This window comes from Corvus brachyrhynchos, unplaced genomic scaffold, assembly GCF_000691975.1.
Source record: "Corvus brachyrhynchos isolate BGI_N302 unplaced genomic scaffold, ASM69197v1 scaffold17, whole genome shotgun sequence".
In the NCBI taxonomy this organism is placed as follows: Eukaryota; Metazoa; Chordata; class Aves; order Passeriformes; family Corvidae; genus Corvus; species Corvus brachyrhynchos.
In genome coordinates this window covers 6,425,647-6,451,217 of record NW_008240046.1, presented here as the reverse complement: position 1 = coordinate 6,451,217, position 25,571 = coordinate 6,425,647, and the positions used below count along the sequence as shown (strand labels likewise).

The 25,571-nt window shown below is 37.3% G+C and overlaps 1 protein-coding gene across 15 annotated transcripts in view; it reads left to right on the top strand.

Moving 5' to 3' along the window:
* The window catches only part of FRYL (FRY like transcription coactivator), a 170,046-nt gene that overhangs the window by 48,314 nt on the left and 96,161 nt on the right, over positions 1-25,571 (top strand). For all 15 annotated transcript variants that reach the window (XM_017744378.1, XM_017744377.1, XM_017744379.1 and 12 more), the window contains one exon: positions 24,878-25,077. In XM_017744378.1, coding sequence (XP_017599867.1) covers positions 24,958-25,077 — 120 coding nt within the window. In that variant the 5' untranslated portion in view covers positions 24,878-24,957. The remainder of the gene's footprint in view (positions 1-24,877; positions 25,078-25,571) is intronic.

The window sequence follows — 25,571 nt, the reverse complement described above, 5'->3', positions numbered from 1 at the left end:
CGGCAGCAGCAGTAAGTATGTTGCTGCACCGGGAACCACAGCAGCGTAGGAGATGCCATATCCTTTTTTTTTTTTTTCTTTTCCTTTTCTTTTTTTTTTTTCTTACTGAATGCTGCCGCGTGAATTTGCCCTTTAAAAACCAGGATTTTTGTGGTCCTGTGTGCTGGTGCAACTTGGCATAGCCAGTCTGAGAGCTATCCGCTTCTTAGTTTGCATGTAAGATTTTGTATGTATATATTTATTATTTTATTTTCTTAGGCTGCAGTTGTTTCAGTCAGGTAAAGTTCTTTGCACGCTTTGCTGTCCAAGAGAGGGGACAAGTAGATCCTCGTCTCTGCGGAGTTACCAGATGCTGACACTATGTCTTAGTTCTGTCAAGCTCCAAGTGCTCCTTTGAAGCAAATTAGTCACCCTGGGACAGTGTATTTCACAGGGGGGGGCATTATTTTTGTGCCTCAAACCTATTATTACATCTGCAAAAACTGCCCACTTTGATCTTCTAAATGGCCTAAAACAAGAGTTTCTAGGAGGATTCCTTGTCTGAATTGAACCAGCGAAGCAAGGATGCTGCTCTTGGTTCAGACAACCTGTCTGTCCTCACATCACCCCTTCACACATGCTTCAATGCAGGGTCTCAGGCCGGGAGCTGCCTCGCGCTAACGTAAGCACAGCAACTTCATGACAGGACACCAGGAGGTGATAAGGATGACGTAATTGAGCGTCAGCTGAGTATTTAGTATGTCTTCAGTTTCTTGTATTTGTAAAAATGAAAAAAGTTAAAATCTGGAGGTAACTGGTATCTCCGTGTTACATTTCATTAATTTCTTCTTGAGATGTACTGGGATGCACAGTTTCCACTCACCATCCACTTAATCAAAATACCTCCATTAGGATTTTTACCCCAATACAGTAGTATATATTCACCTGTCTGTCTTGTTTGGAGTAACTAGTAGCAAGTTATTTATTGTACAGTGTATTAATCCATGCTAGGAGAGTATGCAGATACTTAGTTTGTCCTAATAGCTCATTCAGACCTGATTTGCTTTTGTATTAACTGCTGTAATTCATATTTTGGACTGATAACTTCTAGGCTATTGTCTTATAAGTTAAAGCGATTCGTGTTTCAGAGCAGGTATTCTTAAAGGTTTTGCTTTTTTAGTTTGTTTTATTTGTATTTTACAGATTAACAGTACCTGTTCCAAATTATACCTTGTAATTGTACTTGGTAGTTATTAACGTTCTTGCTGCAATAGACATGACTGGAAGGATTTTTCTAGTGTTTTACAGTAGAAGTTGAAGCTGCCATATGAAAATGATTAAAAGTTCTTTAAGTTGATTCATGTATATTGTTTCCAAACTAAAGTAAATCATAGGATACAATGAGTTACAATAAATTCGGTCTGCAACTAGATATATAATTGTATAGATAAGGAGATAAATTGCAGCTTCTAGACTAGATAATTGTCAGCTGTAACAAGATAGAGTAATAATAATAAGATAGAGAGTAATAATAATAAAAAGGGTGTCTGAGAAGAGGTTTTATATGATGCTGTGTTTTCTCCTTTGTGCCCTCTGTTATGTAAGCACAGTGGAGTAAGATCTTCCTGACTCCTTCATCAGGAAGTGGTACTTGGGTCATCTACCAACAAACCAATTTTCTGTGTGCTCCAGTGAGATAGCTGGGGTTTTATTTCACTTTTTCAGGAGTGTGACTCCATTTGTGAAAATGGTTGTGATTCCAGCATAGCTGCACGTCTACTCTGTGAGTGTGCGAGAGTCGCATTCTGATGGCGCGCTGTGCAGACTGGCCAGGAGCAGAGCCCTCTGTGCAGCCTGTACCGGCTTCAAGGATTGTGATTCACAGGCATACCTTAGTGACTTGAGCTGAAGTGGGCAAGCCGTTTGCTTTGTTCCTAAAACATTTTCTAATCAAGTGATTCAGTATGTGCAGAGCAAGGAATTACACAATATTTATGTTGAGGATATGTTTGGAAATTCAGTAAACATTCATATGTTAAGAAATTACTTGAGAAAAGTTTTTGCTGTGTTTTCATAAAATTTTAAGGTGCAAATGCTACTTTCTATGGTTTATATATTAACTTAAAATTTTTATATGGTGAAGGATGTGAGAAAAGGAGTGGGTATGCTTGCATGCATCTCCATGTACATAAAAATAAGCATCTGCAGAGAGTGTTTAAGTGTGTAGCAGAAAAGGCAGCAAAGCTCCATGGGTCTGGTTAAGGGCTTGCTTAGCTGGCATAATGTTGCAGTGCTGGCTAAGGTTTTATTGTAGTTGATCTTTTTTCTTTCAGTAACAACAATGACGTGACATTCATACGGCCTAGTTTCAGAATGCTCTCTCTGTGCCAACAATTTTAGGCATTACTTCTTTTTAAATGAAGTCAGGAATGTTCTTTTAATCCAGCAGTGAAGTGAGGATGTTCCTGCATAAGAACTATTTGCTTACTGAAGTTGTGAATGTCATGGGGGCTTTATACTGGCTTGTCCTCAGGTTGCTTGGCTCCACAGTATTTAAGGAATCTTAGTTGTGATTATGTATCTCAATGTTCTTGGATTCTGTTGTTTAGCCCACTGCAGTTTCAATATGTGGTCTGTCTAACTGTTTTTCCGAGTTTCTAAACTGTAGGAAAAAAATTAATTTTGATTGTTATTTATGTTGCTTGGTGTAAGAAAGCTCTTATGTTTTGTCCACAAAAAGCTTCATTAAAGGTTAAGGAGGTCTGGATGCCATGAGAATTGCATTTAGTAATGCAATATGTGGGTTCAAAAACCAAATGTGGTGCTGCTAGCAATGAAAAGCATTAAGTAATAAATACCTTTCTGTAAGACATGACACGAGTTTTAGTGAAAACTAGGTATGTATTTCTGGGGCTTACAGTCTGGACAGGAACGATGGCTTTCCAGTAAACACAAGTACAATCCATTACTACTTTATTAAAAGCTTTTCTGTGTTTCCAAGATATACTGTATTAATAATAATGTCCTGTTTGGAAATTAAGAATTATTTCTGGATTTTTTTTTTTTAGTAGGATGTATAGTCTTTCTAAAACCTATCCCACAGCTTTCTGTTGCTGCGCTGCAGTTGTCCTATGTCTATCTGATAAACAGAAGGGAGTAAACAGAAGGGTACTCTCCTGTGTGTGGGTGCTTCTCTGTCCTTGAATTCATCCCTATCTTCTTTTGGTAAATCAGTTTTGGAGGTGCTTCATGAGATTTTTCATACCACCTTGCCCAGCTTGATTCAGAAGTCATGCATATGTTTCAAGAACTTACGCTGGTTAAGAGAACAGGGCTGCACTTTAACAATGCGCCTGCCAAAGCTACATGGAGGTCGTTGCCCTTGGCCTCTTTTTGATAAGGGTTTGTGGCAGTGATTTTCAAAGTTACTTAGACTTGTGAGCCTGGGAACAAAGTCCTGCCAGGAAAGTGAGCTGTGTCTGCCTGTACAGCAGTTGGTTTGGAAACTGTGTTATAAAATCAGAAAGAAATGGAGCAACTCTAAAAGCAAGTGAATTATTGGAGCTGTGGCTGCCAGGTGCTGGCGAGCACGTGAAAACTGGGAACCTGCCTGGCAGATGCTTTTGAATCATTCTTTCTGTGAATGAAAAAAACCACTTGGAGTTTGCTTTTTAAGATTTCACCTACCTTCCCATAGGATTAGTTTGATTGAAGATTACTTCCTCCTTTGCCAACCAAAAATGAACTCTTGGCTCTCAAGAGAGGTTCTGCTCTGCTAATACAGTATTTAACAAAGTAGATGTAATGGATTCATTTTTATCCTGTGACTTTTTGTTTGAGGACAGCACTGAAGCTGTAATTTAAATAAGAAAGGTCACGTTACAGTGACATGATGGGAATGTATATGAAAAGGACCATAGGAAGAATTCTGGGAAAACAAATGTTTTGCTGACAGTCTTGTTCTTTAGGAGAAGATGGGTGAGGTGGAGTATATGTGGAGATGTGCATGGCTTTTTAGCAAAATCACGGATTTGCTGCTTCTGTATTTTGTAGCAAATTTGCAATTTGCTAGTGGATTATACTTTTAAAGAGTGATAAAAGCATAAGTATTTAACATATTAGGAATCATTATTGTATGATAAATTTCAACTTGTTTCCCCATTAGCTGTTAAACTGCAAAGAAAAATAAAACCTGAGGAAAGATTGGTCTGAGACATTACATGATTGCTTCTCCTCCAGCCTGTCCTTTGGGCTAAGAGTTATTAGTGGCACTGTGGTGCTCTAGAGAATTTTCATACAGCTTTTATATTCCAGTTGAAAGATCAGTATTACTTCACAATTTAGAGAAATCCTGTTTTCATGAGATAATATTTTTGGTGCCTCTAAAACAATAATAGTTATTAAATAAGTACAATATTAAGTAGGGTGTTAACTTTATTTCTCTAGTGTTAGGCGTCCCAAACAATAATATGCTTAGTCTTTTTTGTAGGAAGCTTTTTCTTTTTTGTAACCTTGACTTCAAAGGATCGTGTCAGTTAGTAGTGTTGCCTTGTATACCGAAACCTGATAGGCTCTTTCTAGAGAATGTAACAATCTTTTTGTGATTATATCTTCCAAAACTGTTTTGACATATTGAAAAGTTAATTTTTTAAATGAAAAGTGAATCCAAATGTGTTAAGTTTTGAAAAAGCTACTAAATTTTGCTTTTTTTGAAAAAAAACCTTCTAAGCATACTTTGTGTTAGTAAATGTAGTTACAGGTCCCTGTACTGCTGGAGCAGCAGATTTTTTTCCTGTAGAAGGGACGTATGATGACTTTTCAGTTGTCGTGGGAAAAGCAAGTTTCTGTCAGTAGTTAATCACCCAATACAATGTGATTTTATCAATGTATTAATGTATTGTGGAGTGTAACCTCCATGTTTGGCTCTATTTATGAACTTAGGTGGCCTTTGATGATGGCCTCTTATGCAGTACCTCTTGTCACATTCAACAATGTAGTTGCATTTTCTGATAGATGGTGTCTTGGCATATATTCCATTAAATGAGGTGCTAGTAACGTTCTGTGTAGTAAAATTTGGTCTGTAAAGAGAAGATTGGGTGGGGTTTTTTTCCCTTTCTTTCTTTGTTCCTGGGTAAGTTTGGAATAACAAGGTCTATAAGTGGGTGTAGGCTGGAAGAAGATAATAAGGCCGTAAGTATAACATCCAGAATAGTCAGAGCCAAGTACCACCCTGAAGCTGAGGAATATCCAGCATACATAAGTGAATGATCTCAAGGGAAGGAGGGTGGATGTTGAGGCTCATGTAAAAGAATGTTCAGGATCACCTGCCTAGCAGTGAGAGGCCGACTGCCTCTCTTGGTGGGCATGTATGGGTGTCTCAGCTCAGCTGGATCACTGGGTCTTGCTCTCCTGTCCTTTGCATAGAAGCCCTTTTATATTTGCTCGTTTTTCTTCTGTATGACTGAAGATTTGGGGGGGAGGGGAGGGTGTTTGGCTATTTTGGGGTTGGTCTAGCTTCCACTATTGCTAAGCATTCGTACCTACATGTATACTTACCACTTGCTGTACCTGTTTGATGTCAGCAGTCTATACTGTAACACCTTCCATGTAAATTGGGCATTAGAGTGTGGATGCTCATGAGGGAAGTGTATGTATCCAGATTTTTACCAGTCTTAATTAGCTACGGTTATATGATGTTTTGGGCCTTAGTTTGGACCTCTCTGCACGTAAAGATAGAAAATACTGAACTTTTATTTAAAACAAAAACTATTTTGAGTATTGTTTTGTGTGAAGTTCTTTGTATTATTTTTTTAATAAAAGGCATGTGTTGTAGGAAGTACATTATATGTTGGGATATACATTATTTATCTTCATCAGGCACAGATATGCTAGAATGAGCTTCCCTTTGGGACATTGTTTCTACGAAAGTAATAGACCTTTTGCTAAACCCATAACTAGGTTCTGTAATGATTCAAATTGCAGAAGAGAATGCTGTTGAAAGGAGAAAGTGCACCAAATGCAAACCACTCTGTCAGCTACTGTTGCTGGAATAAACTGCATGCTCTGCATGGACTTCAGGAAAGCTCCAGATAAACCAATTGCAACAAGCCATATCAAATACCCCATTTCTCCAGACTTCTTTTTTTTTTTTTTTTTTTTTTTTAACACTCTAGCTCTGGTGCTTTTGTATTTGAAGGGGAATGGTTTAGACATTAGGGGTTTAATAGCATTTAAGAGATAACTGACATGACATTTATTTATTTAGAAAGGTGATTGCCAGCTTTTGTTTGCTATATTATGTCCTGTGTACATGTAGTTAGAGGTTTTTCCCTCTACAGAAATAAATATTCTTCCTCATTCCTATACAAAGAGTAATGATGCTAGTCAAAGGGAGCTGTTTGGTACAGTGCAAAGTTCTGTTAGGTACAGTGCAAATAAGGGCTCAGTTTAAAGAGGAAAAGGCCATTCTAAATCAGAAAGAACAGTTGGAACCTAAAAGAAACTGGGCCATACTACTGTAAGTAAGAATTAAGTTTTTGAACTCTTAACATTCCCAGTTGCCTGTGTGAATGTCAGAAGCAATGGTTTATATTAATAGGTCTGGTGGAGACTACATTCAGTGAGAGATTTCAGGGGAGTTAAATGAAATATGATTCCTACAATAGACTACCAAGCTGCAATAACAGAAGATTAATTATTAGAAAATTAAGGTACAGAAAGAAATAAACTTTTTATCATTGAGTTTGCATTGATAACTCTCAGTAGACAAATCCAGGAGTCTCTTACAGACTGATCTAGAAGTACTTAAAATACAGTGATTGTCAAAAAGCTAGATGTGGAAAATGTTTCAATACAGTTACAGAATTACATGGTTTATGATTCTTTAATTAATTTTCATCAGAATGTAAACTTGATGCCCTAAGTAGGCATAGTTAGAAAAAACAAGAAAAGCACTATGTGTAGGACAGATTTTACTCAGTTCAGAACAAATTCTAATGAATATATATGTATATATATTTTTAATGCTTTCAAAATAGTAGTGGAAAACAACAGGCATATAAAATATTTTCCTCATTCTTTGCCTTTTCTCATTCTTCTCCTAAGAATCAAGAACTTGAAAATCCAAAGGAAAGAAAGAGTACTTTTTGTCAGATATATGTAGCCTCAGAAACAGACCACTAAGAGTTTAAAAAAACAACCATTTCAATCTTTAAAAATTTTAATTTAAGCATTAATATTTATAGGTTTCTTGCTCAAGAATTCCTTTAAGTTCTAGAAGCAATTAATTTTGTAAAGAGATCTTAGGAAAGCACAACATGGGAGGTATAAATAACTCCTCTGCTTCTGCCCAGCAGGCATGTGATTTGGGGATATTTTCAACTTTATTTTTTGAAGTTTTCTTTGCAGGCAACTGGTACAGGCAAGAATGGTGGTCCAGAAAGATGTATGGATGCCTTAAGCACTTGCAAATCAGTGCTAACTAATTAATGGATATTTGAAAAAATTGTTAAATTCACAGCGCTATCAAACCCTGGGGGTTGTTAATTTTTTTCCTTTTGCTTCTTTTATTCATCATCCCTGTTCACTTCCTTTGTTCATGCTGCTGAGCTAGAGCTGAAGGTGTTCAGGTTAGGAACAGTGATGTTTGTGAGGGTTCCAGGGTCAGTGGTCAGTAACAACTCAGCAGCTCTTAGTGCAGCCCATGTTCGGCTTAGAAAATCGTGTGTCTGACATCTCAGTGGAAACCTGCCTCTTTTTTCTCTCTAACATCTTGCTTTGTGCTGGCTGTCAGCAGGACATAGCAGCTGGGCCAAATATCACCAGATTTTTACTGTTCTTTCAGCTACAAATGAGGTCTTGTCCTGAAAAAAGAGGGGCTGGCAACTGGCATTTCGTTTTTATGACAGCAAAGTGAAGAAGGAAGCTAATCCAGGTGTACTGAGGTTTGGCTCAGAAGTTCAAAGTTTTTATGATAGCTGTTTGAACACTGTGTCCAGAAACCCCTGGTAGACTAAGCCGGGGATATTAAGGTGGAATCATACATTGTTCTGCTTGTAAGGGTTTTTTTATGTTTGAACCTCTCTCTCTTCAGAAAGTAACTGGGTAGGAACCTAGAAATAACCCAGCAGAAGTGCATGAATGGGAAAGTTTTTGCAGTCTTTTTCTTTTACTTTTTTCTTCTTAAATACTGATTAAAAAAACCCCGAGATTACTTCAAGTTATAGTTTATCTTCCATAGGAAAAATAAAAAGTTTGTCACTAATTCTGAAAGAACTACCTTAAAACTGTGGGCAAACCCAGGTTTCACATATATGGCAAAAGGTGACCAAAAGGAAAGTGATTTCACTGTTAAAAGTTTTCCTAGTATCTATCATTGTAGTACTGCTCAAAGGTTTATTTGAATAGTTGGTACGTATGTATTTATTTTTAATTTATAGTTCATGCCTATCTTTTATGGCCACATTATCTTTAAAGACATTGCTGCAACTGGAAAACTGGAGTGCTCATCTTGGAGAAGACAAGGAAAACAAGAATGTGTTTGATCAAATGGGAGAGGATGGCGGAACAGAGCCTGGGAGGTCCTTAGGGAGAGCACAGGCATTGGTTCTATATTATTTGAAGCAAACTGTAGTATTTCACTATCTAAAATGTGGTAAAGGATGTGAATTATGCTTCCACTGAGCACGAAAACTTTTTAAAGCATATTGAGCTGAAGTTGAGCATCATTAAACTTCAGTCTTGCTGTGCCAAACTGGTGTCTTCCTGTAGATGCAAGTATTAAAAAAAAAAAAAAATAGTATGCACTGCACTTATTCTGAAAACCCGAAGTGAGGAAGTACTGTGTCCTTGGTTAACTTTAATTTAGATACTGTTTTTTTAACATATATTCTTGCACACTTGTAGTTTTTTCTCAAGCTTTTGTACCTCTTGTCTGCTTGCTTACTTCTGCTGAGACCATCTACCTAATGGTGCTGAGAAAAATTATGTTAAGTCCTTGAGAATTGTTTGCAGTTTTAAGACTGAGATTGCTAAGATTGGCTGCCAGAAAGTTATTGTGAATATTGGATAGTTTTAGCTATTTGGGGACTGAGAGAGGTGACAGAGACCCATGAGGTGTGGCTGTGCCATCCTAACATGATTAAATCATCTTGGTGTTTTATGGTGGTGTTAATATGTGACCACACAAATATCACATCCTGAGAGAAAAAGATGAGCAATGAGCTCTGGATGTGAAACTCACATTTCCAGGTCACTGGCCAAGAGTGCAGCTTGGCAGAGGCCAGAGCTTGTTATCGTTTCGTTGTTTGCATTTGGTTTCCTTCCAGGTGTCAGGATTGGAGCGCTCCCTGCTTTGAGGCTCTATTCCCCAGCTGAGCTGCACAGTCCCACCATGGCCGAACTGCATCTCCACTTCTGTTCCCCCCAGAAGTTGTTCAGTTGTTCATCTCACCTGTGTTTTATCACTGTAAAATGATTAAAGAGGTAATGTTTTATTAGAATGCATACAGAATTTCCCTGTGTAACCGTGGTATACTGAGAGAGCTTGAGGTCCAAAACCTTGACCAGAAAGGCTGAGATTTCCAGGGTTAAGTGGGAATAGCTGGGCAATGCATAATATCAGTTTTGTTAATAGTATAGCTGAGCAAGAATGAAGTGAGTATTGCTCCATTTTAAGAATAATGCTGCCAATATATTTATATATTGCAGCTTGGGAGATTGCAGCATTGACTACCTGTCTGTACTAATTCTGGTTGGAAACCCAAGTAACTTTTTTTTTTTTCCATCATGTAGCAGTAGTAAGGAGCCCTACAGATTATCAGACCATTATTTATTTTGTGATATTCTCTACTAGGAAATTTCACCCTCTCTTCCTAAAAAGGGATGAACACTGGAGAATGTTTAAAGCAGAATATTAATAGTTTCTTATATTTTTTCCCCTGTATGTTTTTCTTTCTTACGTTTGTGGTGAACTATGTAGTCTCCTAAATATTGTGCAAGTACTGCTGTCATTAATGGCCAGCCTTAGTTGGTGTCAGCACATACAGTTAGATGCTTAGTTACTTTTCAAGCCTCAAAACCTGGTAGTATTTGGATGACTGCAGTTCTGAATGTAGCTATGACATAGTTGTCTCACCTCCTTACAGGCAGGTCTCTTTAAAATATGGTTTTATGTTTAAACATGTTTTTATCCCTGTCCATCAGCATGGAAGATTTTACAATACTTCATTTTGTAGGCCAGCATTTCTGTTACTTTGCTGACGGACTGTGGATATTTTCCGTGTCTTCCTACAAAAATACAAAACCTACTATTTAATTTTTACCGCAAAACTGTGTAGGAAATGCTGTTGCAATGCCGTATAAACCATGTAGCAGATGTAAATGCGAGACCTTATAAGAGGGAAAGCAGATGTTATTTAAAATATGAGCTATGGGGAGCAAAGTGTATGTGTCCAAGAGGTCCACCCAGCAGCCAGGCACTATGACGGCGGTGCTCAAGGTGTCTGTTCAGCAAAAAGGCACCACAACGCTTGTGTCAAGCTATTACATCTGTAATCTATGGTCATGGTATGGGAGCCAAGAATGCCGGGTGTAACATCCTCCACATGTCCTGGGCTCCTTTTCAGTTGGCAACAGATTTTGGAGCTGTTTTTTTGGAGTTGTCACTGTTCAGTGTGCCCATCCTGTCCCATTCTGTGAGTCATTACATAGTTCTTTGTCTCCAGATCTGGGTGTGCTGTGAAACTGCAGGTGGGTGCAGGGGGCTCTGTACCTGCTCAGCCAGGTGTTGTTCATGCAGGCCATGCTGAGAGCCCCACTTTCCCTGGTGCCTCCACGGCCAGAACTTCCCATTCATACCAGTCTCAGCCTCTCAGTTACAGTTCTCTGCAATGCTTCTTAGAGCTGGTAAGAATGTATTGAAATCAGAGAAAGGTTCCTACTGTGGAGAGAGCAAACCACTTTTGGAAATAAATTAGAATGAGATAAAAAGTTGAAATGAAAGCTGAGGAAGGTAGGAGAAAAAAAGATTTTTCTTTTTCCTTGTAATACCAATACACGCAGCTCGGATCTTTTAAATGACCAATTTAGCCATGTATTTTGGAGTTCCGTGGACAAGCATATGACAACCTATTTTTATTTCAGATATGACTAGTCTCCTCCCATGAAACGACAAAGAAGCTGTTAACTCTGAAACCTTGGTGTGTTTATGGTGGCTAAGAATAGCTCTGCATGGCACTGAGTATTGTCTTCTTACAGAAGTCCAGTTTGAGTGCCAGCTACGTGCATGCTGGGTGGGATTTTTTTGCCAGGTTTGTGCTATGGCCTTGTCCTTCATCTGAGGACTTAAAGCCCTGAAGGCTGTCATCTGTTGCCCCAAGGAATTGCACAGCTTGGGATTCTTGCTAATATAGTTTAGTTTTATTCGCAGTAAGTGTAGATAAATTTTAGTCAGAAGGTCTGATTAGAAATACAAGTGTCTCATGCGTATTCTTAAAAAAAATATTGTTAGTTAGGGTCTCAGGAGAACTCAGCACTACCTTTTGCTGTTAAAGACTTAAAAAGCACTGAGAAACCTCAAAAACAATACCCGCACTAACCCACACATGCAAAGCAAATTCGGATAAGTGCTGTAGTGAACACTCCTAAATTTTCTATGTACTTGTTAATTTTCATATTCATCTAACTTTTTTCCCCAAGAAAATAGATACCCCAGACTACCAATGAATTAAGTAGCTGACACTGCTGTTTTTCTGTAGAATTTGATGAATGAAAGGACTTGGCTCAGAAGAGTGTGTTTGATAAACAGAAAAAACACAGACAACTAACTACACCTAATTTAAAAATAGAAGTTACAACAGCATTATAAGATATGTGTATTCCATCACAAGGAAATTTATGCTGTAGTTGAAAAATAGTCGGTCTCTCCTATGTGCTAATAATTTGGTAACATCTACTGGGAACTGAAACCCATTGGACTTGAATTTTCAGAAGAGCTGATCCCCTGACTGCAGGGCAGAATATTTCATTCAGGGAAATTATTAGATTTTTTTTTTTTTTTAACAGTTAAATTTAGGTAGTTACCTGGATGTGAATAAAAAATGGTTTCTTTTTGATTCCTCAGCAAAATTACTGTAAGAATATGCTTTTGAAAATGTTGGTTTCACTTTTTCTGTTTTTCTGTTCTTGACATACTTGTGTTAAATGTGGCAGATTGAGTTAGTCTAGTTTATTTTCCTTTTCAGCTCATATGTTCATATGGAGGATTACTAGGCAAAACTGACAGAATCAGAGCATAGAACAGTTGTTCTTTTCTGAAATTGATATTTAATGCATGAGACATTTTCTATCCCTGATTTGTGTATGCTTGAGCATATTCCAATGCTTGATTGTATTTGTTTATTTATTCTCTTTTTTGCTTTTTTAAATCCTTGTGTATATATATCTAACACTTCCATTTTCAAAACATACCTTGGTATCAGAAATACTATTACAATATTTCTGAGCACTTCACTAGGCAGTTATTTACAAAGATGTGAAAGTGCTCTCTGAGTCAACCCAGTCTGGGCTAATGTATTGGTTTCGGGGTTTTTTGTTTGTTTCTTAATGATACATGATTTGAAGTTCTTGGTTACTTTATAACTGATGTTCCAGAGTCCTTTTCCGAAATAGTCTTTTAGAGCAAAACTGCCAGCCTTCAGTACTTTTTTGCATTTACTCAGGAAAGGTATCAATTTGACATTAATGAGGATAATGAAGGATAATGAGCATAATGAGGATAATGAGGAAAAGTATTTTCCTCTTTGAACTGGGAGCTGGAATTGCCCTCTTCTCAAAAGAAAAGAATAAGCAGGCAGCGAAGGGAGAGAAGGTTAAACAAACTACCTTGGGTTGTGCTCTGCAAGAGAACTCTTTGCAAAAACTGCTGGCTTCTGACACAATCTTTTTGGAAGTAATATCAAGCATAAATTTGTTGAGCATTTTGACATTGTTTTTTCTTCAAGTACAGTACACCAATAGAGTTTTTTATATCCTTAAGTCTGCAAACTGAGGATGTGAAGTTTTGTTTTTCCAGAGAACTGTAGATTAGGAAAGAGGAGATAAGGTATTTAAGTTTCTGTTTGCTGGTTAACAAAGGTATGCCTGTGGTCACTTTGGCCTTGTTACAGGATGCATTTTTTGTGTGTGGTGTATACATACCTTTTAATATATTGAAAGGAAGTAAAATCTCATCACAGATGGTATGTTTGCAGTGAGAAGTGTTAGAACGAAGTTTGTCTGTGCAGCCTGTATTTACGTGTATTCCTTTGCTGCTATATCCTTGCCTTAGTTTTAGGTTTTAAATGCTACTTCTTAAAACTTTAGATTTAGTTTGTGTTTTTCTTTCTCTTTGTGTAGTTAGCATACCATGGAAATGAATTCTTTATTCAGGGCAGGTACAGTCTCATCGTTGCAGTGGAAATGTGTGCTTCCTTAACTTACAGAATAGTGTATAAGGAAATCTGGAATAAACGCTAGCAAATACAATTCTCTTTCCTTTTTCTTCCTACTTTTTCACTCCCCAGGCCTGACTAGTGTATCTTTCCACTGCTGCCTTTGCCTCCCTTCTGCTTTTTAGTTTAATATAATTTAGCCAAGCATTGATATAATTTTATTGCCTTTGTTAGCTCATGCTTAATACAGGATTCAGAGCATCAGTGTGTTTCCAGCCTGCTGCAGCCTTCAATTTGATGGCAAAAATGGGTTTCTCTCTTAGCAGTAAGTGTTTTGTTCTCTGCCCCACTTCCCTCACCCCATGGGCTGAGCAGGGCACACTTTCTGTGCCAATCCGAAACGTCATGAGTGTATGCAAATTTAGTAATGCACCCTTACCTGTTGCTTGAAAAGTTGACCATCAGTCTGTGGGTCTCAAATGGGAGTCCACTGGCCAGGGGAGGGAATGGTGAGAAACCAATCTACCCTCAGAAAGCTTAAATTTGCTCAGTAGGAATCTGCACCACCCTTGGAAACTTCTTCTAAATAATAAGAAACTCCAGGAGACAGAACTGAAGGAAAAATAACGCTAATGAGTTACGGCCTCTCAGCTGTTACATGAATGCACAGTACCATCTAAAAGCATGATAACTGACTGATACGGTGATGACCCTGAGCTTATAGGTCCCCATGAAAAGCAGGGAATACTACTGGCTCAGACTTAGAGGAGGCTTGGTTTACATTTTCCAAAGTGCAGGTGGATCAGAAGAACTAACAGAACAAGCCAGTGTTATGCAATTCTGTCTTTGTTCTCAATATTCAGTGGTAAGTTGACATCTTTGTTCCTGTTGCAGTAATGAAGTTAAATAAAAAATAAGCATCAGATACTGCCCTTTAAAATTAATATTGTAATTAATTTTTTTTTTGGCAAGTTAATCGTACTGGAATAGAATTGCTTCTGTGTTTGCATCATTACTGAAAGTATGACTTGAAATGCTGTAGAAGCCTAATGCTAATGAGGATAGGAAGCAAAGAAACAAGTTTAGGGGGGTTTTTTATACTTATGTGGTTATTCTTTTGGGAATACTAAATTTGTAAATGAGTGACTCTTGATAGTTATATATGCTCATTTGTTAAAGTTCAGTGCTTTGAAGGAAGCTGAGATACCAGGATAGAGACCTACATTCTTTGCTTGTGCTGTGCGAAGTAGTTTGTCAGTAAGGGCATGTTAAGTCTTCACGAGGTCTGCTGGGAAAGGAAACTGTAGGTACCAGATGTGTTCTTGAGGTGATATTGTTTCTCTGCGAAGTTTGCACCTTTATTACAGAATTGTTTTTGAGCAGAAATTCATGTGTTAAAATCTAACTTGCTTTATTATTTGTGCACCTGAAAAGTGAATTGGAGGCTGCAGTTGTATAAAACGTCAGGACAGTAAGAACATTTCTGAAAACAATGTTGGGAATTTAACTTATAGCCCTGAACCTTTACATTTCTACCATTATCCTGCTTCCAAATGTGATGGATTATGTTTAGATTATTGACAGATGTGACTTATCCTTTACATTCTTTGAAGCTGATCTTGTATGAGAGCAGCTCCCTGACAGTGAAACAAAGCATGTTAAATAAATTAGTAGTTTGGAAGTATGCTGATAATTAAATCTAGCTTCTTTTTAAGTAAGGGTTTCTGTGAAATTCAAAATATTATTTTTAATGAAAATATTTTATCTTAAGAGGTTTTCTGTTTTGGCAGTTGTTCTAGAAAAGGACTTACATAAACTATATTTTTAATGGTCTGACACTTTAATGGTCAGGATTTCCTGATGGAATGCCGTAATCAAGAGTGACTGGGCAGGACTTGAGACAATGGAGTTCAAACTGATTTCCTCTTCCCCCTCCAGTTTTTGTGTTTTATCACATTGTTTTCCACTCTGTATGGTTTGGTCTTTTGGCATCTTGTGCTATCAAAATTATTTTGTAATTTTTCTTTTTTTCCTGTCTGATAATAATCTACATGCATGGTGTACCATACAAGGCTCTGTAAAATGAGTCACATAGTGAGTTGTGCTTCTTGCATATGCTAGTAGCAATTTCAGCCAGTATTTACCATGTATGTCCTAGCTGTTGTGTTGTTAAGGATTTTTTTAAAATGTGAGTATGTAAAATTTATCTTATATTCATCTTCATTATTTTTTTTGAATTATTATTTAATTTTAAATTTCTTGTTGGCCATGGTGGTTGCTTGTGGCATAGGTGGGACATTCTGCCCTGCTGTCAGACACTGTGACAGAATTACGTAGCACTAGAGATGAGGTGATCTTCAGCAGTATCTTTGGGACTGTAGCTTCTAGCAGCCTTTGATGCTGTCAAATCCAACATTCTCAGTGGACAGAGGGAGCCCAGTAATGACTAACAGTCTATTTCTGGCTATTGCCCTGGGTATCCTCACACTATCCTGTATGTCAGATCTGACCTCTTTTTCAATCACTAAATTTCTTAATAAAAGTATTTATGTGTTCTACTTCAGTAAATAAAAAGTACTCTTCCATCTGATTTAGGTGATTGTACATTATGTACGTGGCTGTTTGTCCTGTTCAGTCACAGTTCTGTAGAGAAGCAGGTGCACTTCGTACAGTATGGGGATAGAGGTTTAGAAAGAATGTTTTGTGGAGTTGGTACTTCTCACATACATATAAAGATAAGAGGAATGACCACCACAGTCCATAATGGCAAAGCCAGTAGGATTTACTTGGAGAAATTTGTAGCCCAGTTTATCTCTTATGTGTCTGAGTTTAGGCAAAATAAGTATTTAAAAATAATTTCTCTGATTTTGTCTCTAATACATTTTATCTTTCTGTCTGTTTTAGAGTTTCAGGAAAGAAATCCTATACCTATCTTATTTCAGACTGTTCAGAGTAGGGAAGGGTCTATAAGAAATGAAGCCCCATACAGGAATTGGAGTATTTGCTGGTTAGAGTTTGCTCAGCCATTAAAGCAGCTGGACAAGAAGAATGTCCTGTTCTCTTCATAATGCTTCCTCAAAGAGCATCTGAATATTAGTACAAAAAAAGGGGAAAAGGAGCAATGTGGCAGAGAATATAGCAAAAAGTCTCCAGAGGATTATGGTGAATGGGGAGTTTAGAAGGGAAAAAGACCTCTCAAGGACTTTTTTGTGTTTGACACACAGGGAGTTCACTTCATACATCCCAGACAATGGTTATAGGTGTGGAAAAGACGGAGGAGAAATTTTCGTCTAAACTGAAATATTTGGGATTTGTTTGGGTTGGGTTTTTTAAATAATAAAATCATCACTTTTAAGTCTGATGCAACATTACTTCTCTTTTGGTTTTTCTCTTGTGGAAGACTAGTTACATTTCTAGGAACTTTGTGCCAAATGAAAATCTAAAAATCCCATTTTAAGAATGAAAATGCCAGAGATATTAACAGCAGTGGAGAAAAGGACTACTGAATCTCTGGAAGGACTAAATTACTTAGTTATAAGGCAAAGCTCCAAATTTGAGGATCATCTGTAGCAGCAAAACTTACAAGGGATTGTAGTCTGGCCCAGATACCTAGAAAACCAGATATTGCCAGACAAGGTTTTATGCCGTAGAATTTTTGCTGTGTCTTTGTGTTGGCAAGAAGTAATGTTTCTATTACCATTCTTGCCTGTGTTTTCAGAGGCTTTGAGAGCAGAAAACAAGCTTCATGTGAGTACCTGTTACTAGACAAATTGACAGCTGCTCTCTCAGTTGAGTCAGCTTTCCTTAAAGAAAGGATGTTCATATTTGCTGGAGGTAAAAAAAAAAAAAAAAAGTCTTTATGATAAAACGTAGAAGATTTCTGTGAAGATTTTGTTCTGTGGGGTTTTTTTTGGCTGTCATAGTACTAGTTCCCACAATAGTCAAAAAGACTTCTGTATTCTCTCCCAGGCTATCCTTCATGTTACAGCCGTATGATTAATTAACTACTTGTTGAAATAAATTTATCTTCTGTTTATTGATGCAGCATTCATTTATGTTTCTTTGTCCCAGAGTTTGGCTGAAATACAAACATATCTGAAACTAGATAAATTGTTAATAGGGAAGTGTTTGTACTGCAGAAGTAAAATGTAAGTTCCGATTTAGACGTGGAGGGGAAGTTATCAATACACATAAAACTTCCTCTCACTGAAAGGTTTGACTTGGCTTTACAAACATTACCACTGAACCATACCACTGAACTAAGCCGCTTGTAAGCCTGTTTCTACTTCACAGGTAGGTAATCCATTCATCTTACCATCATGTGACATATCATAAATGCATGACAGAAGTACCAGCTACTATTGCTGGTTATTTAATTATTTCCATAAAAGTCACTTAAAATCAGTAAAGAATTGAGAGAGGTGAGGTAAGAATTTGCAGTCTGGGCTTAGTCCATGTGACCTGTTAATGAGATAATAGTTCTTCTTTGCCTGTTGTGTAATTGGACACATGTGTGAAGCCAAAACCTTTGTTAAATATCTTCCAAAGAAAATTCACTGTATACTGTCAACACAGAGAAAGAGGAGAGAATTCCATAGCTGGTGTTGCTGGATGAATTAGTTGTGTAGTCTGTACTGAAAATAATAGCATGCTTTTTCATCAGGAACTATGTATCCAAACTAAGGTAGGAGAAATAGGGGAGAAAGAGCAGGTTTGTTTCCTTGATCATGTATATTCTAATGTATTTGGATTGATTTCTGTTTCTACTGCTGTGTTTGTATTTGTGGTGTTACCAATCAGCACATGTGTATTATGTAAAGCAAAGGAATATCTAGATATCACACTTTATGAAAATGTGTGGTTAGTGGCCCTTAGTAGATACTTAATTTCACTGTCAATGACTGTGGATTTTATTCACGTTATTTTGGTTATCTTGTAAAGTGACATTGCTCTGGTGTCAGGAGGCTGCTGTGCCTCTCCTGTTGCTTGCAGTGTTTCATACTAGTATCAAGATTAATATTCATATTAGGTATGGGGGGTTTTTAAGGACCCCGTAAGAATGTTCAAAAAGGGCATCTAACCCTCAATTCACACTCAGTTTCTTGGTCCATCTAAAGATGTTATTGAGAATAATTTACATAACTGAGAAAATCAGAATAGCATTTGTATATAACTGGATCTGTTTAAAATGAGTATATATTTTATGAGTTTGCAATATTTTTCTCTTTTATTGTATCTATTAGCACAGTTTAAAATTAGTAGCATCTTGCTAGTAAGTAAGTGTTAATGAAATAAATGAGAAAATCTGGATAAATGCAGCATAATGCAGAAGTGTCCACTAATTCTAGTGACTCCAGCACTTGTGTGATGCTGGTGAAGCAAGAAACCAGCCAGAGCCACGTGTGCCACAGTACTGGGTGCATGACATCAGCAGGGATTCAATGCAGTTGGAGTAAGTAAGGCAGGCATAAATGCAGCTTTCAGACAGGCTTCACACACTGTCAGTAGTGCTACATAGTTTGAACAAAAACCAGTGAAGTAGGCCTCGTGGTCTGGTGTGCCATCACATGCTGCAGCAACCCAGGTCAACTGCATCCTTCCATTGCTACTGTGAAGGCAAATCCAATGGATTTAAGTGAAGAATGGCTCTTTCTTTATATTTGCCTATAGGTTGGAGGCTGAGATCTGGAATGTGCACCTGTTACTAGAGCAGTGTATGTTGAATTTCGTTGTGTTCATAAAGGTGCTCACTGGCCTCTTCATTCAAGTCATAAGACTTTTTTTTCTACTGGTAGGAGTAAGCAGACTTTGGAAACAGTAGAAACCTGATGATCAACAGGAATTTTAGAATTGTGAAATGATGATAAATTTATTGAAGAAGTTGCTCTAGAAAACAGGGGATGCTGATCAGGGACACGGGAAACCTAGGTTTAACATTTGGGCTCTATTCATAATTTGTTGGGATGATTCTGGATATGTTGCCATCTCTTTTGAACATTGACGTTCTTTTTAGGAAAAAAATGATTGTTTTGGTAAAATAGCTAAGGATTTGTTGTTATGAAACACTCTAACAATCACTACAGACATGTTTCCATGTATATTAATATCACTTCTGTGAGGCAGGATAAAATGTTCTAGATGTTATCAGAGAAGAAGGCAAGGAGCTTAATTAAAATTCCTTGAAGTAACCACACATAGTATTTTTAGTCTTTAAAAATTTTTGTATTGTCAGTTGGACATGCAAACCCTATTCTGCAACAAGTGTCACAGGAAATATAAAGTATCTGTGAAAGTACCTGTGCTGCAAAAATAACAGTAAAAAGCTTAATTGCTAAATGTGAGCCATGTAAAATTATCTACGACTTTAACAATTAATTAAAAATAGCAACCACGAATATAATCTGCTTGATGAAAACTGTGGAGGCTCCTCAAGATTGTGTTGAGCATGCTTATTTTATAGTTGGGTACCTTATTTTAAAAAGCTGTGAAGTAATTCCAAATGTGTTTTCAGGTATCTGGAGGGAGGGGAGATACCTGATGCAAGTTTTGCTTCAGTCCGACCATTCCAACTTCCTGAGACACAGCAGCAACCAACCCCAAATTTCAGTTAAAGCCAAAACCATGAAAAACTTAGGAAAAAAGCACATACAAAGTGCCAGTACTTGGCTAAGTGTAAAGCAGTACCCAAAACAAGTCCAAAAGCTAAAAATCATGATTTTATATTAGCCGAGACATAAAATGGACTCAACTGTCACAGGCTGGGGTGCATTTGTTACCTTTCGGTACCTGCTTTGTATGTTTGAACCCTGAATAGTCTCTTTGGTAAATAGGATGCTACTTTATATCCTCAAATACTTGTTGCATTTGGGCTATGTGGAGAGAAACAGGATGATAAAAAAATTCTTTACTATCAACTTGGGTGTTAAATAACCTTTCCTAGTTCTAGACACTTGTGTTTAACATGAAACAACTTTGTTACTCATTTAGCATACATCAGGGCATGTTGCCTTTTGACCTAGGAGTGTGTTGTCTGTCTAATTATCCTTTGTATTGTTTCACTGTTCCTTGCAACTATCCAAACAATTTGGTGTGGCCCTAGCAACCAAACAATACTGTTTAACAAAGATTTCCTTACTGCATTGCTCCCAGATTTCCCACATAGCAGTAGCTCACATCAGAGCAAACAAACAGGATATTGTTTCAACTGAATAATGTTCACTGTTTTCAAGCGATTTATGAAAGTAGTTTTTTAGTTTTGAACTGTTGCAAGTTGCCTGTTTTCTGGTTCCAGATCTCATCTGAAGTTCTGTAGGATGCTCCATGTTTTGAAGCTTCCAAACGATGTTTGAGACTTACATTTTCTCTGGCAGCTAAGAGTAAAGAATGGCTTATTCTTTGATGGCGAAGAATAGCAGAAAGAAATTATTTAATCCTGTTCTGCAATGAGATTTTTTTTCCATTAAGTACATTAAAAATCCATATAGTCCTTCCTACAATGTTATTGATTGCAAATTCATCAGTAAATGGATTCCACTGAACATAATTATACCAGATAATAATCTTGTTTGACCTAGTTAAGAAATCTGAGAATAGATTTCAAGTTTTCTTTAACGGACTCTCATATATTTTGTTATTAAACACGGTCGAGCTCCCTCTCAATTTTCCCTCCTACATGTTTGTTTTCTGTGTGTATTTAACTAACTTAATGGTCTTACAAAGCGCATAAAACCATGAATATTGTTATAAGCAAGATGATGGTCTTGACATTAATGTCAACCATTAGTGGTGTCGTAAATTAGAATCCTCTGCAAGTTCATGGATGAAAGTAAATCCTTGTAGTTTCTTCTGCCTTTTACATACTCTGGCATTTTAGCAAAATGAAGGTATTTGTAATTCTCTCATGGCAGTGTTTATAATTGCTTCAGTTTGACAGTTTTCGCTTGTTTTTTGGGGGGTAGGTTCATTGCCACCTGAAGAGTTTGTGCACGTGAACATAGAGATTAGTAACACCTATGGCTGTAGGATAGCCTTGACTCTGCCTTGCTGCTGAAAGAGTAAAAAGGCAAGCCCTGTCCCTGCACTGACTGTGTGTGCTGGCACACACCTGTGTATGATGTGTGCCTTGGACAAATGATTGTGTCAAAATTAGCCTGGGGAAAAAATTAATACATGTGCTGCTTTTCCAGTTCAGTCCTTTGCACACCTGCACACTTGTGTTTCCGCACTTGTGTTTGCTCACCCAGGAAAGGAGAGAGCTGGCTGGAAGGGATTGCATCCCTTGACAGTACTGCAGCTTATGCCATCCAAGGTGGGCTGTGTGCAACTACAGCCAAGGACTGGAGTCCGCAGTATTGCTGGTGGATATAAGGCTGTCCTGGCACCACGTTTCCTTGGCTGCATGGTCATGACCTCTGCTTTGTACTGAAATTTCTGGTTCAGTCTGGTTATAGTCCAGTTGCTTCTTTTTTTCTTGCCAGTGATAGATTTTTGCCCAGTTTATCCATTTCCTGTTTTTGCATTAGCCTGAGGAGAGAATTTACCTGGGATTAGATCAGTGTAGACAACCTTGGGGTTTCATCCTTAGTGAGGGAAGCTGTTTTATAGCTTTGAAAGTTAATACACTAAGGTGGTCCCTTACTGAGGATTAAATTGTTATCACGAAGTGAAGATAACACTTAAAAGATGATAAGGTCTTAATGTTTTCCTGATTCTTAAGTGACAGGATCTTTTTGAATGTGATATTTTAAAATCTGACAAATGCATTATGTAAACACACTATTAAGAATTGTCTACATAAAGCACATCTAAATATAGTTTTGGGTTAAGGAGCACAATGCTCTCTCTTAGTTTCCCCATAGAGCGAAAAGAGCTGGTTGAGTACCAGCTCCTCATTCTTCAGGAGTTGGAACTGGACCAGCGCTCTGGCATTTTTGCTTCAGTCCAGATAATGTGACAGTTGTGGCATATCCAGTAGGTAAGTCTAGAATGAGCTGAAGCTGCTGCTTTGCTAAATTTCTTCTGCTGAGACACAAGTAATGATACTCAAAAGGGCATTTAAACACTGTCATTTCTTTCCAGCCTGTAGCTTCAATATGTCTTTTAAAATAAGACAGTCCAACTTGTCTGTTGACTAGAAAAAAGCTTTAGCTTTCTTAAAAACTCTCATATTTAGGATAGAAGTAACTGCATATATTAGAAATCCGTGGTATCTGTTATGGGTCTGTAGCTACTCAAATTTCTGTTTTGTTTATCTGATGGAGATGAAAAGGGAGTTGTTCAAAATCTGTATGTTGCAGCATTCTTCTGTTTTGCCTATCCCATGCTTGGTATTTCTGTTTGTTAGCTGCTATGGCTAGGGAGGATATATTTATTCCTTCTTTTCACCTCTTCTCAAACCTCTGTGCTCTTGTTCTTTGTACATAATTAATATCTCTCATTTTCTGGGCTTCCCTTGGAAGCACTGGGGCTTAAGGATGGCAAGAGTACGGATGCTGGAGGACATAGGCATTGTAAAGACATGAAATATTTTTTGAAGTCCCTGAAATATTTAAGTTTCTGTACTGAAGGACAAGGCAATCATCAGATGTGGGATGAGAAACTTTTGGGTGGTCATCTTCCTTTTGCAGCATCCACTTCATTCTGTTTCTTAATGTTTTTGTGTACTTCTATCTAGTGAACTTCTACCATAGGATCTAGGTCATGGCAGTGACTGTGATGTCCCATTGTCTCTGCTGTGTGGGACATGCTCTTCTCTGTCTTTTAGGGCCTCTGTTACTGAGGTCAAAGTGCTGGATTGAAGTGTTAGAGGATGTTTAGAAATATTTTATGAGATGTGCAGTTGTGTGCATGTTCTGGTGTTAGCCCTGGTTTCCGGGAGCTCAGTTTTGTCACCTTGTGCAAGTCTTTCCAGCCTCGAAGAAAGGATACTGCAGTTTATGTACAGGAAAAAATATGCATTACTCCAGCTAAACATGGGACTGTTTGTGCAATAGCCTAGAGAATAAAAACAGGTCATTTGTAGTATTCACAGCCTTATGCAAGGTAACCTTCGTTTTTGATTAGAAGCTAAGGTAGTTGGGAGCATTCAGTTTTCACTCCTGCAGAATTGCTCACTTCACAAATGCATTTGATAAATGATAAATTTCAGTAGAAGTTGCAGGAGTCTCTGTTATGTAAAATGTAACTTTCTGAATTGATAGAAGATGGAATGAATGGCCAAGACAAACTTGAGAAGATGTGAAGTACAAAGGTTTGGTCTCCATGTTTGGTCTCATGTATTTTCATAAATGAGTTGAAAAGAAAGTTTGAGTAAAAGCTGTGGATAATATTTAGCAAATAGGGTTTGCACATGTAAAAACTGAGAACACATTAAAAAATTTTCAGGTTCAGCAAAATAAACCAAATGCGTCTCCTCACACTTTACCTGCAAAAAGCCCTTAAAAAGCTTACCTGAACAAATCATGAAATGTAATAGAATAAAACAGATGGGAGCTAGGCTCCTTGCATGACTGTCTTAGGAAAATAAAATCTTAGTATCAATTCCTAATATAAATTCAAAAATAACATCTTCAGTCATGGAATATGCTAGGGAAATATCAGACCTCCCTTGGTACATCTGGGTCATCATTAAGTGGTGTCAACAGTTATTTTGACATATTGTGTGCAAGACGAGAATTGTAATTATTTATACTAATTGTTTTGTGTATTAAACCTTTGTGTGAATTCTGAAGCATTACTACGGTACTGCAGTTCACATTGCTGGCAGCTTTCACAATAAATAAATATTTTGGAGTGCTTAGAGAGAAAAATAAAATTAAAGGTGGATAACTATATGTAAAGTTTGTATATGACAATTTTGGTATAAAAGCAAAAGCATTAATTCTTAGAAAATTAGACGGATATATACACGATATTTGCATTGATTAATTAATATTTTTTACAAGGAACAAGTCTTTAACATGTGTGACTAGAAGATCAGTTAGCCTGACATGTCTAAAAAGGGTTTGTGTTATTGTTAGGAAAATCAGCTTACTGACAAAAAGTGCCAAGGAAGTATTTATCTTGAAAGTATTTGGATACCAAATAGAAATGTGAACTTTATGGGTAATCTATAAAATGGAATCAAGCAGATGCCTCTCATAATATAGGGGGATAACCTTTTTCATTCATCCTTCTGATTTTTAGTCATACTTGGACTGAAGGTACTGTATGTTAATCATGGTCATTGTAGAGTATTTTATCAGCAACAGTGACCCACATTGTAAACCCTTGTGCGACTAAAGAGTTATTCCGACCTAACTAAAACAAACAAATTCCTGTTTCATGTTACAGCTAGTTGTTTCCTTCTGTTTTAGAGAATTTACTGTGTGAAAATGTGTGTGGGATGAATGGGAAAATACAAAGTGACTGGCATCATGTTTAGAAGCTCTGCTTTATAGCTTTGTGTTTTTCTTGTTTTTTTCCTATAGCCTCCGCACCACCCAGCAGAGTAAATAAACGTAGAGTTTCTCCAAGTGTTGTTTCCACCTGGGAAAAGAGAGGCATCATCATGTCTAACATTACTATTGACCCAGATGTGAAACCTGGCGAGTATGTCATCAAAAGCCTCTTTGCTGAATTTGCTGTTCAAGCTGAAAAGAAAATTGAACTTGTAATGGCTGAACCTTTGGTGAGTCCCTTTTTTTCATAGTATCCCTTGAAACAGTCTTATTTTTTGCTGAAATAGGCTGATTTATCATATGTATGGTTACTGAATAAAGCACTCCCAGATATTGTTGACTTTTCAAAGGTATTACTTCAGGAATAAATAGGCTTCTGCAAACAGGGTTGCTACCTGATTTGTTTTATTGACTCGTGTTAAAACTGTTACCTAGTAGTTACTGGAAACAAGACCTCTTAATATCCCTAAGGTCTGTGAAGTTACAAAAGGAAATAGCAACAACAAAAAACATTACTTCATTAATGCTGTGAAGTGTGTTTCCTGTCAATGTTTCTTTGAAGTAATACTTGGGCACTATACTTTCAAGAAAAGATTCATTTGCTTTGTTTTCCAAAGTAATGATACTAACACCTGGAATAATACAGTAGTCCATGTATATTGCAGATTAGGCAAAAATACAAAATTCCATTGGTGATCCAGACCTCATGGTCTTGAAATAAATG